Raw genomic sequence first — 13,383 nt, 5'->3', positions numbered from 1 at the left:
TTGGGTTAGGGATTGTGAGTTTGTGTGTTGGATTATTTGAGTTTGTTTGTTTGTTTGTTTAGGTTAAGAGGTTAACATCCAGCACGGCGTGCAGGAGATGTTTGGGTGTGAGTTTGTTTGTTTGTTTGTTTGTTTGTTGTCCAGGTCGGAGGTGTACGTGCGGCGTGGCGTTTGGGAACTGTTTGGGTGTGAGTTTGTTTGTTTGTTTGTTTGTTTGTTTAGGTCGGAGGTGTACGTGCGGCGTGGCGTGTGGGAACTCTTCGGGTGTGAGTTTGTTTGTTTGTTTGTTTGTTTGTCCAGGTCGGAGGTGTACGTGAGGCGCGGCGTGCAGGAGATGTTCGGGTGTGAGTTTGTTTGTTTGTTTGTTTAGGTCGGAGGTGTACGTGCGTCGCGGCGTGCGGGAACTGTTCGGAGCTCTGCGTCTGCTGGTGGATGTGTTCGTGATCCTGACCGTGGAGCTCTCGCGCTTCCTGTTCCGCCAGCTGGTGCAGAACCTGCTGATTGGTCTGCTGGTCGTCATGGGCGACCACCTCTTCAAGCCGCTGGTGGCCGCCCTGTTCAACAGCTTCCTCCAGCCCGGCCTCATGCTCATGTGGAACGTTGCCACGGCAACCAAGACAGTCTTCAGCCCGCTCATCGACATCTTACGGGGCGTGGCTCTGCAGGTTGCCGTGGTGCTACAGGCATTCCGATTGGTGGAGGTAAACTGGAAAGGAACCAATCGGGACCATCGGCCGCTGGAGGAAGTTTAACGACAGCTCGAATCTGTTTTTAGCTGGTAGCTAAATTCTCATATAGATGGGAACATGGCAACTTCTGTATTTAAATCCTTCCACTGTTTTCTTATATTTCCGTCGACTGTATTTCATGATGCTTCATATTTTGTTCCATTTCGTACTTTCTGTACATTCCATTTCATTCCGTTTTTTTCAATTTCATTCCAATTTGTTCCATTTCATACCAATTCATACCATTTCTCACTTTCTGTACATTGGCCCACGTGCCAAATTCAACAGAATTGAATACGTGATAAAATAGGGGAACAAAAACTTGTATATTTTGTATTTTTCAAAGTTAGAGGCATTATTGTTTTAACTGTAAAGCAGAATTCTATGTATTTCTTTTGAGTTTGCATTTAAGAGACAGATATTCTGTCTGTCCTGAGCACTTTTGTTCTGTGAGACAAGAGAAGATGAATATTAAACCCACTTCAGCTTTAGTCATGTTGGGAAGATGAGGGAAATGTGCTCAGGGAAAGACAGGCAGAAAATATCTTCTAGGTGCAAGATAAAAGCTGCTTGAGCAAGTAGATAGAACATTTTTGTATCTTACTACCTTGATGTCTTTCTTCAATGTATATGGTCTTGTTTTTTTTGTTATATACATGTAGATGATGAAATGCAACAGTTTTCTTTACTTCTCGAATTCCCGTCCGTGTTAGGTACAGACGGCCGTCCATGCAACTCTCACGTGCAATGTTATGTAGAAAATAAACACATTCCGATCTGATGTATTATAAAGGTTTCCATTGAGGTTGATTTGCATGAATCATACCAGTTAATGATCTTCTTTACCCAGAGAAAAAAATCTGTCCGAAGGATGAAAGTCATACCTCAGCAAAGAAGGCTATTGTAGCATTTTATCATTAATGATGCAAATGAGCACTAATGATTGTTGACGGCTAGAATTACATCTAGCCCTGACCTGGCCACGGACTGCGAGATGCAGAAGAGACAGGTGTTTGTTGTTTATTGGGTGGGTCATGGGCTGGGGTGTTTGTTGTTTATTGGGTGGGTCATGGGCTGGGGTGTTTGTTGTTTATTGGGTGGGTCATGGGCTGGGGTGTTTGTTGTTTGTTGGGCGGGTCATGGGAGGGTTTCTCCGATAGAGAATGCCCCGCCATGAGTAAACGAGTGTTGACCACTTATAATAATAATATGCTATTCAAATAGTTTATTTTTTTTCTTTTTAGTCAAAAATATCTAACCAAAGGCCATGACAATCCGTTAATCCTTCATCAGTTATTCACTGCCAAAGTTTCAAACAAAATCGGTTCCTGCAGTTCAAAAAAAGGGTACCAGGGGCCCAAACAACCTACCATTAGAAATCATGACCAGAACTGTATTGTGGACTGATAGTATCAAAGCTGGCCAGGGAGTATAGCCGGCTAAGGGAGTCAAACGGGAAGTTTGATACTATACATAACGCACCGTGGATCTGGTTGGAGATTAGGGACCTGGACCTGATCCTCTGGACCTGGTCCGTACAAGTGAATTTTCTGTACCGGTACCCAGCCCTACTCAGCACACTTTACGCTGTGTGTAGTTTTGCTTGCAACAGACAGGTGTCGCTGCCAACGTATCTGTTCGGCATCCCGACGATCGGTCGGCAATGTTCGGGTTGAGACGGCTATCTTCGGCAATGTTCGTGCCCATGACCCGGTTGGTGACCCCGTCCGTGTCGTCAGAAGAAGGCTTGGGTAGAAGATCGGTAAGTTTTTGTGGAGTTTCTCACCATGTTTAAGACGAGACACAGTCGGAACACTTTTAATTTCTACGCAAACACGCAGGTGGGTTGTTCGGAGAGATTCTGACCCAGGTCACGAACAGCTGAGAGGAAAATATCGGGTGAAATAAAGTTTCCCTCGCACCGGAAGTGCCGCCACCCCCCTCCCCCTTTCAACGTTCCATGAAGAGAAGAGCTACATAGTATATAGTCTAGAGTAGAGTAGAAATCCCCTTCCTTTTCTCACCCTTTGCACTGAAAATCTCGTGAAAGCTACCCGACCAGCTCACGTGCCAACAAACAACTCTATTTTTTTTTAACCAACATGTAAAGAAATTATGCTTTATTATAATTTCTGGGACTGACCAAAGTGGCCCGTTGACTTTGATACTAGTCTGTGTAACACAAACTCCGCTGTCCAGGGCTGTAACTGGCCCCTCCCCGCGGAGGGAGGGGCCAGTTCTAGGGGGTCGGCAGATGTTGGGCGGGCTGCTATAAGCGAGATTTAATCAGGCTAACTTTGATACCATCCTCGGGAAGAAGGCGACGCCTGTAGATCCCGATCTTCACACTTGCAGAGTGTACTTCTTGCTCTCCCATAGTTTGTCAAGCTTTGTTTTAAACTCATTTACAGTCATATAATTTGAATACATAATTTTTGGATCCATACCGATATGTTGGACTCATGCCTGGCTAACTCCGACTCTCAGTCTCGGCCTGCTGGTCAACTTAGACCGATATGTTGCCAAAGAGGTAGGAGTACTGTAGGTTGAGGTTTTTGGTATTTAGAAGGATGGAAAAAGCCTAAAAGCTAAGAAAGATATTGTAGAGATAAATGGAAGTTTCAAGGGTTGAATTTCCGCTCTTGTCACCTGACTTTGTTTGTTTGCCCCAGCCGTAACCATGACGCTGACGATCGACCAGATTCTGTCGGAGACAAAGAAGCTCGTGGACCGACTGCGGGACCACGACACGGCGGCGGACGGTCTGATTGGTCAGGCTACGGTCCTCAACAAGCGCATCGACGCCATGAAACACGTAAGTACGTTAGAACTAGTGCATCGACGCCATGAAACATGTACGGACATTAGAACTAGTGCATCGACGCCATGAAACATGTACGTACGTTAGAACTAGTGCATCGACGCCATGAAACACATACGTACGTTAGAACTAGTGCATCGACGCCATGAAACACGTACGTACGTTAGAACTAGCGCATCTACGCCATGAAACATGCACGTACATTAGAACTAGCGCATTGACGTCATGAAACACGTACGTATGCCATGAAACACGTACGTCCGTACATTAGAACTAGCGCATCGATGCCATCAAACACGTACGTACATTAGAACCAGCGCATCGACACCATGAAACACATACGTACATTAGAACAAGTTAGTGCCAGCCAGGATTAGTTAATGAGTTAATGATTGCCCTCCTTGACCCCCCCAGTACCAGGAGGACATGAATGAGCTGAACGAAGTGGCGAGACACAAGCCGCGCTCCACGCTGATCCTCGGCATCCAGCAGGAGAACCGGCAGATACGGGAGCTCCAGCAGGAGAACAAGGTAACAAACAAACAAACAAACAAACAAACACCTGCACAGGCGAATCGGCAGATCCTGGAGCTGCAGCAGGAGAACAAGGTAACAAACAAACAAACAAACAAACAAACACCTGCACAGGAGAACCGGCAGATCCGGGAGCTGCAGCAGGAGAACAAGGTAACAAACAAACAAACAAACAAACACCTGCACAGGAGAACCGGCACGATCCAAAGGCCCACTTGTGTTCCCACAATATTAGAAGGCCCCTTGTTTGTTTGTTTGTTTATTGTGTTTTTGCAGGAGTTGTGTGTGTAAGAAACCTTGTTTGTTTGTTTGTTTATGGTGTTTTTGCAGGAGTTGTGTGTGTAAGAAACCTTGTTTGTTTGTTTGTTTATTGTGTTTTTGCAGGAGTTGTGTGTGTAAGAAACCTTGTTTGTTTGTTTGTTTATTGTGTTTTTGCAGGAGTTGTGTGTGTAAGAAACCTTGTTTGTTTGTTTATTGTGTTTTTGCAGGAGTTGTGTATGTAAGAAGCCTAGTTTGTTTGTTTATTTGTTTATTGTGTTTCTGCAGGAGCTGTGAGTGTAAGGAGCCCTGTTTATTTATTTGATGTGTTTCTTCAGGATTTGTGTATGTAAGAAGCCTCGTTTGTTTGTTTATTTGTTTATGTTTCCACAGGAGTTGCGGGTTTCCCTCCAGGAGCACCAGGCGGCCCTGGAGCTGATCATGAGTAAATACCGAGAGCAGGTTCTGAAACTGGTGGTGGCAAACCGGCTTGACAAGCCCTGGACACGGCTGCAGCTGGCTGCCTCTCCGCAGGTGAGGTCATAAACAAACAAACAAACAAACAAACCGGCTGGACACGGCTGCAGCTGGCTGCCTCTCCGCAGGTGAGGTCATAAACAAACAAACAAACAAATCGGCTGGACACGGCTGCAGCTGGCTGCCTCTCCACAGGTGAGGTAATAAACAAACAAACAAACAAATTGGCTGGACAAGGCTGCAACTGGCTGCCTCTCCATAGGTGAGGTCTATCAAGGTAATAAACAAAAATGTTGCTGTTCCATGAGACTGACGTGTTATGTTGCTGTTCCATGAGACTGACATGTGTTTTGTTGCTGTTCCATGAGACTGACATGTGTTATGTTGCTATTCCATGAGACTCATATGTGTTATGTTGCTGTTCCATGAGACTGACGTGTGTTTTGTTGCTGTTCCATGAGACTGACATGTGTTTTGTTGCTGTTCCATGAGACTGACATGTGTTTTGTGAGCTATGTCCAGTATCAGGGTGAAGTGCACGAAGTTAGGGTGTACGAAGTTGTACGAAGTTGTACGAAGTTACAACCGTTTCCCACTGGCTTTGATGCTATATCGGGAGTCACAGATGACGTCAAAACATTTATTGGATGACGTAATCTAACTTCGTACAGTAGGCAGGGTAGGTCAACAAGTGTACGAACTTGTCCGAAGTTGTGCAAAGTTACGTGACGTCATCTAACTTCGTACAGTAGGCAGGGTAGGGCGGCATGTGTGCGAAGTTGTCCTAAGTTGTGCAAAGTTACGTGACGTCATCTAACTTTGGACAGTGGGCAGGGTAGGTCAACAAGTGTGCGAAGTTGTCCTAAGTTGTGCAAAGTTACGTGACGTCATCTAACTTTGGACAGTGGGCAGGGTAGGTCAACAAGTGTGCGAAGTTGTCCTAAGTTGTGCAAAGTTACGTGACGTCATCTAACTTTGGACAGTGGGCAGGGTAGGTCAACAAGTGTGCGAAGTTGTCCTAACTTGTGCAAAGTTACGTGACGTCATCTAACTCTGGAACAGTGGGCAGGGTAGGGCGGCATGTGTACGAATTTGTCCAAAGTTAATTAATACATAGTAAAAACTTATATATGTGTAAATAAGATACACACCACTCACGCATATAAACAAATAAAATATAGATGCACATTAATCAGCACAAAATCAATGTTCATGCATTGTAAAAAATTTCATTTATTTCACTTTTTTTTGGTCTTTTATTTCTCCTCTTAACGTTCGTTTTAACAATGCGCACAAAATAATTTAAGCTCACTCTTAATATTATATTTCCCATTTTTTACGTCACTTCTAAATACAAGTACCTGAAAACATCTCCCCTATCTATTTATAAACTACATGTATTGCAGTCATCTTTCACTACTTTGTATCATAAGAAGTAGTAGTTGTTATGTTATTCCTTGTAATTTAACAATTAATTGAAGTACTTCCACCATTTAGTACATAAGTAAACCCAGCAGACGGACTACCACTGTCCGTATGGTCTTTCCGCAACTTCGTGTAAACATCAGTCACAAGATCTTGAATCCATTTACAGATAGTAGATTTCCCAGCGCCTGCCAAGACAACAGGTAAATGTCATTTTGATCCCCGCTCATACACGGACTAAAAAGTAGCCGTGGCGACTTCATCGCCACACGGTTTCAAACTGTTAGACTGAAAAACGACACCGTTCGAAGAACGCATTCCGGTTTCGAATTACAAAACACCTGAGTTAGTGACGTAAACGTCAGATTGTGACGTCTAAGAAGATGAGAACATTAGAAGAAAGGTTCTAGAAATGACAGTTGAGACATTTGAACGTAACACAGAAAACTTGTAGACGCGTAGTGGAGTATATATATCGCCAAAGTCAAGCTAGGCGACATCTTCCTAGGAATACGCGACCTGATCAGTACACCCGGCTGACTGTCCAAAGTTTAGATGACGTAATGGTTAGCGTGACGTCATAACTTCGGACAAGTTCGTACAACTCCGTACACCACCCGGCTGACTGTCCAAAGTTTAGATGACGTCATGGTTAGCGTGACGTCATAACTTCGGACAAGTTCGTACAACTCCGTACACCACCCGGCTGACTGTCCAAAGTTTAGATGACGTCATAACTCCGGACAAGTTCGTACAACTTTGGACAACTTTGGACAACTTCAGACATCTAACTTAACTTAGGACAACTTCGTGCATTTCACCCTGATACTGGACATGGGTGTGTTTTGTTGGTGTTTCAGGAAGTCCAGAACAAGATTGAGAAGATCTGCGAGATGGCGGCTGTCATGGCCAAGGCCATCGCCGTTGACGACGATTGTGTTGCTAAGGAACAGGAGAGAGTGGCACAGCTAGAGGTGGGAAGCTTACTGTCCCAGGGTATTTTAAGCAAAACCCACCAAAGCTGGTAAAATAAGTTGTTTTCCAGCTGTCATAACAACATCAGGTTGCATCACACCTTGTAGGTGCACAGTCCTGGTGTTGGTGTCCTTATTACAACATCAGGCATAGGTTGGTCGAACCTGGATGGAAAGGGATGATATTTGGTTAGTGTCCTTATTACAACATCAGGCAGAGGTTGGTCGCACCTGGATGGAAAGGGATGATATTTGGTTAGTGTCCTTATTACAACATCAGGCCGAGGTTGGCAGAACCTGGATGGAAAGGGATGATATTTGGTTCGTGAGGCAGCTCCCTCACCTTCTTTTGTAATGTGAGGAAGCTTCCATGACCACAGCCACAGTTTTTATCACATTGTAAACCATTCTCTCTCGAGCAGCTCCCGTGACCCTGTGCTGTCATGTGAGCAGCTCCCGTGACCTTGTGCTGTCATGTGAGCAGCTCCCGTGACCTTTTGCTGTCATGTGAGCAGCTCCCGTGACCTTGTGCTGTCATGTGAGCAGCTCCCGTGACCTTGTGCTGTCATGCTGTTTATGTCCCTGCAGGTGGAGAACAAGGGTCTGAGGGAACTTCTTGAGATCAGCACAAAGCTCAAGGTCACACGACCAGCTGAAGGTCGCAGGGAGGAGAAGCCCCCACCGCCGTACATTCCCAGACAGACGCCACTTCTTACAGACAAGCCTCCAACAGGAACTACTGCACCTGACACTAGTGATACACGTCAACCACAGGGGCCGGCTAGGAGGGAAGGGCTAGAGGGGCCGGCTGGCAGGGATGGACTAGAGGGGCCGGCTGGCAGGGATGGACTAGAGGGGCCGCAGGGTAGGGATGGGTCACATGGGCCGCAGGGCAGGGGTGGACTAGAGGGGCCACAGGGTAGGGATGGACTAGAGGGGCCGGCTGGTAGGGGTGGACTAGAGGGGCCGGCTGGTAGGGGTGGACTAGAGGGGCCGCAGGGTAGGGATGGACTAGAGGGGCCGCAGGGTAGTGATGGGCCAGAGGGGCCGCAGGGTAGGGGTGGGCCAGAGGGGCCGGCTGGCAGGGAAGGGCTAGAGGGGCAGGCTGGTAGGGGTGGACTAGAGGGGCCGCAGGGAATGGGTGGACTAGAGGCGCCACAGGGTAGGGATGGACTAGAGGGGCCGGCTGGTAGGGGTGGACTAGAGGGGCCGCTGGGAAGGGGTGGACTAGAGGGGCCGGCTGGTAGGGGTGGGCTGCAGGGTAGGGGTGGACTAGAGGGGCAGGCTGGTAGGGATGGGCCAGCTGGTAGGGATGGGCCGGCTAGGAGGGAAGGGCTGCAGGGAAGGGGTGGGCTAGAGGGGCCGGCTGGTAGGGGTGGACTAGAGGGGCCGCAGGGCAGGGGTGGGCCAGACGGTAAGGAAGCACTGAAGACAGCAGAGCTACACAGCGAGGGAGGCAGACGTGAGGAGGCCGTTTCACAGCCAGATGCCTGCATCGAGGAGCGAACTCCTCAAGCTGACACACAGGAACTGGTGAAACATGACACCCAGGAACTGGTGAAACTTGACTCCCAGGAACTGGTGAAACATGACACCCAGGAACTGGTGAAACATGATACCCAGGAACTGGTGAAACTTGACTCCCAGGAACTGGTGAAACATGACACCCAAGAACTGGTGAAACATGAGAAACAAACAGACACATGCACAGAAACAAGACAACCTGCTTCTCAGCTGCCAGACACTGCTGTCAGTGCAGGAGTAAGACAAGATGCCACACATCCTAAGTTGGAAGGAACAGGTGAAGGAATAAGCCAAGATGCCACACTTCATAAGGTGGAAAGAACAGGTGCAAAAATAAGACAAGATGCCACACATCCTAAGGTGGAAGGAACAGGTGAAGGAATAAGACAAGATGCCACACTTAATAAGGTGGAAGGAACAGGTGCAGAAATAAGCCAGGATGCCACACAGGAAGCAAGACCGAACCCTGCACCCCTCCAGCAGCCAGAGCAGGCAGAAGTGACTTGGTTATCCGAGGACGAGAGTGAGACAGACATTGTGGAAAGTGAAACTGACACTTTGGAAAGTGCAAGTGATGTAGAAAGTGAAAATAACACTGTAAAACAGAAAACTGATGTGGTAGAAAGTGAATCCAAAAGTACAGAGCCTGATCTGGAGATGTCAGACAAGAACACGTGACACGGCATTCCTGCTCAGCTTGTCTCATGCAGAAATTCTGTATAGTTTTGTGTTAAACTTTTTGTCTAGTGAAGGGAAGTCTGTATAGTCATATACACTGTACAGGCACGGAACACCTGTATATACCTGTACATACTAGCCTGTTCTTGTGTCCCACAATTGCCCTACATACAGAGGTGTTATATGTACAGGTTAGCTCATCTGAGACATTTTTCATTAGGCCTGTTGCCATTGGTCAGACTAAAGGCTGTTGTTAACTGCCAGGCCATTGGTCTGGATAAAGACACTTGTCAACTGCAAGGCCATTGGTCAGGCTAAAGGCAGTTGTTAACTGCAAGGCCATTGGTCAGGCTAAAGGCAGTTGTTAACTGCAAGGCCATTGGTCAGGATAAAGGCACTTATTAACTGCAAGGTCATTGGTCAGGATAAAGGCACTTGTTAACTGCAAGGCCATTGGTCAGGATAAAGGCACTTGTTAACTGCAAGGCCATTGGTCAGGCATGTTCACTGGAACGTCGCTGACTGGTTAAAACCAAAACCACTGAAGTTCCATTTCGCATGTATCGAATTTAGAAAGATTTTGTAAATGTTGAATAAAGACTGAAGTGAAGCATTCGGTGCAGTTTTTGTTTCTGTTCATCTCCTGGGTGACCTCTGACCTTTAGGAGATAGTCCCAGAATGTTGTGTGCGTTACAGGAACAACCCGCCGATGATTTTAAGTTCGTTTTGAACAATTAAGAAGAAGAGAATGAGAACTACTAATGAGAGCAAACGACAAAAGTGATCGGAGAAAGGAAAGTTGAGCTGCAACCGCCTACAGTGTGCAAAAGCCGACAAACTGGAGACAGCAGCGAGTGTGAAACGTGTTTGGAAGCAGAAAGGGAGATGGAAGGGAAGGAAAGCACAGGAGACCAACTACAGACGAATTGAAGCGGTTAGAGAGACAACAAGTTCGTTTCAATATTTTTATGGAAAATTTTATACGGATTAAACATTCATTTGTTCAAAGCTTACAGTACTTTTCACGCACACTGCACTCATATATAGCCTCCATAGCAGGCTTTCTGGGACCTTAGAAAGCCTGCTATGGAGGCTAACTCACATACACGTCTCTAGCCAGACCACACATACACGTCTCTAGCCAGACCACACATACACGTCTCTAGCCAGACCACACATACACGTCTCTAGCCAGACCAATATGCTGCAACAATGTGGGGCCCATGCACGAAGACTGGGGTAAACTAGAAAGGGACGTACTGCAGAACCAAGCTGCTGTTTTCAGCCAGTGCCATAGGCAGGTACCCAAAGTGAGTAATGAGGCTGTTTAAGTTGTCGAGGCGCCTCCTCGAGCCCGGGACCCCATTTTACATCCCTCCCGGAAGACAGAGATTCGTGGAAACAGAGGCAGAATCCAGAAAATCAATTGTTCCCGAACAAAAAGTTGTCTCAGTCGGACTATCTCCCCCTGCTGTAAGGAGAACAATATTTTTGTCATGAGATTTCGGCACTGTGGGGTTTAGTCGGCCAGGCGCTACTGGTAGCCTAGCAACTCTTCAAGTAGAGGTTTGGTGGGAATGATCGTGACCTTTTCTGTCCGACCTCCGCACCTATAAATCAGAGGCTCAGAAGACGAGGGGATGTTCTTTGAGAACCGTGGAGGAAAAGAGAGAAAAGGCCACGACACTCCCACCAACCTCCCAACTTCTGCTTGGAGAGCTCGAGAGTCCAGCATCGTGCACCACGCGCGCCAGCGCACTCTGTGTTAGGTCAAAGTTCAAAGGTCGAAAATCATGATTCCGGAAGTGCACACTCAGTTTTCAGTAATCATCGAGTTTTGGTTTTCTTTTTTACCCAAACATACCTAGATTGAAATCACATCGCTGGGGGTCTGCACTTGGCACCTTATGACTGGAAAAAGCGTCAGGCGATTTTGGATTTTGGGATTTGTTGTTGCTGATGCACCCAGGGCGTACTGTATCACTCCGCCACAAGGGCCGCATTTCTGCTCCATCAAAGGGGGTTATTCTTCCTGCACTGGAGATTTGTCTTGCGAAATCCCGTGCTGTAGGCAGATTGAAACGGAAACAGGTGAAAATTTCTGCGAATTGAGGAACTGAAAGTAGAGAACTATTTTCTGTCATCACCCCACCAGTTTGCGCGGAGTAAGCCGGCGGAGTGAGGCGGCAGGGCAGGAGAAAGTGGCCTCGGCGCCTCCAAGGGTCTGGTCCTCTAGCTCCTGAAGACGCGACAGAGTCACAGACTCCAATGTCTTAAGGTAGGTCGGCCGTGACTTGGTGTCCACCTTAAGAGCGAGTTTTTGTCTGTGTAGAGGTTTTCTCCTCCCGCTGTATAATGATGTTTATAAAGACGTGCGCCCGGACGGCGGCACTGCGGCACTGCCGGGTGTTTATCCAACATCGGGCTGCCTCCGCGATAGCCGCCACTTTTCCAGATACGGGCTGGCATTGACGTTGGCCTTGTTAGACTATAAATAAGCTCGCAGAGGAACAGTCACTGTAGCTGTTAGTGCACGAACCCGGCTAAGGCACCCGACTTGATGGAGGCACCAGGCTGGGATGGGGAGGGCAGTCTGACCGACCTAACAGTCTTGTGTTCTGTGATTCTGTAGTTTCCTACCCAGGACAGAACGATAGAACAGGACAGAACGGTAGAACAGGACAGAACGGTAGAACAGGACACAACAGTAGAACAGGACAGAACGGTAGAACAGGACAGAATGATAGAACAGGACAGAACGGTAGAACAGGACAGAACGGTAGAACAGGACAGAACGGTAGAACAGGACAGAACAGTAGAACAGGACAGAACGGTAGGACAGGACAGAACGGTACTTTCACAATCTAGTTTGGTTCCCACCAGGCAGAGATATGCACACACACACACACATGCATACACACACACACACACACGTGCATACACACACACACACACATGCATACACACACACACACACACGTGCATACACACGCACACACACACACACATTATACATATTGATGATAAACACATGTACACACACACAGGAAAATACAGACACATGCATACACACACACATGCATGCACACCCGTGCACGTGCACACAACACAGACTATTGCATGTACACACACACATACGAATGCATACAAATATAGGCTAAAAAAAGCATGCACAAGAAAACACCTACACACACTCACACAATGACATGCACACAGGGAAACACGTGACGCAGGGACATACTAGTACACCGAGATGCAGCAAAATAATAAGCAAAGTAGACTAGAGGCATTTCTGTTCAGGGAAACTAACAGAAATAATAAGCACCAGTCAAATTTATTTTGAGGCACAACTCCGTAGAATGAAGCCTCCAAATTTCAAATCATTGCCGTCATTACTTTTCAGGCAACGTCATTTTGAAAATCAGTAGGTAAGTGGCAAGAAAAGCAAGGGTGAATTGTGATCAGACAATTTTCCTTGTGTAAATCAGGCCCTTTACCTTTGACCCAGGATGATTATGATGGAGAACGTTTACCTTTGACCCAGGATGATTATAATGGCGAACCTTTACCTTTGACCCAGGATGATTATAATGGCGAACCTTTACCTTTGACCCAGGATGATTATAATGGCAAACCTTTACCTTTGACTCAGGATGATTATAATGGTGAACCTTTAGGCTTTACCTTTGACCCAGGATGATTATGATGGCGAACACGGGGGATCCGCTGAACTTCCCCATCAGCACACACACCCAGGACAAGGTCACCCGTGCCAAGGTCACACTGGAGAACTTCTACCACAACCTGGAAATTCAGCATGAGGAACGGGAGAGCAGGTGGGGTCATACACACTCACACACACACGCACATGCACACATATACGCATGTGCGCACACACACATTCACTCACACATGCACATACACACTCACACACGCACATGTACACACATCACATACACACAC

General features: G+C 47.0%; 2 protein-coding genes and 2 long non-coding RNA genes across 4 annotated transcripts in view; 3 read left to right on the top strand and 1 right to left on the bottom strand.

The window, feature by feature from the left end:
• Positions 1 to 1,504, top strand: part of LOC118414489 — a gene marked incomplete in the record, with an annotated part of 17,372 nt that extends 15,868 nt beyond the window's left edge. The window contains 1 exon segment of the mRNA XM_035818557.1: positions 371 to 1,504. Coding sequence (XP_035674450.1) covers positions 371 to 752 — 382 coding nt within the window.
• Positions 1 to 13,383, bottom strand: part of LOC118413013 — a 711,153-nt gene that overhangs the window by 103,041 nt on the left and 594,729 nt on the right. The gene's annotated exons all lie outside the window — the stretch shown is intronic.
• Positions 1 to 13,383, top strand: part of LOC118414515 — a 660,232-nt gene that overhangs the window by 91,527 nt on the left and 555,322 nt on the right. The gene's annotated exons all lie outside the window — the stretch shown is intronic.
• On the top strand, positions 11,401 to 13,257 carry LOC118414510. The gene is made up of 2 exons (XR_004830980.1): positions 11,401 to 11,698; positions 13,116 to 13,257. It is a non-coding gene; the product is annotated as an uncharacterized LOC118414510 (long non-coding RNA).

This window comes from Branchiostoma floridae, chromosome 4 (genome assembly GCF_000003815.2).
Source record: "Branchiostoma floridae strain S238N-H82 chromosome 4, Bfl_VNyyK, whole genome shotgun sequence".
NCBI classification, from domain to species: Eukaryota; Metazoa; Chordata; class Leptocardii; order Amphioxiformes; family Branchiostomatidae; genus Branchiostoma; species Branchiostoma floridae.
The sequence above is the reverse complement of the archived record's forward strand: the minus strand, read 5'-3'. Positions and strand labels throughout refer to the sequence as shown.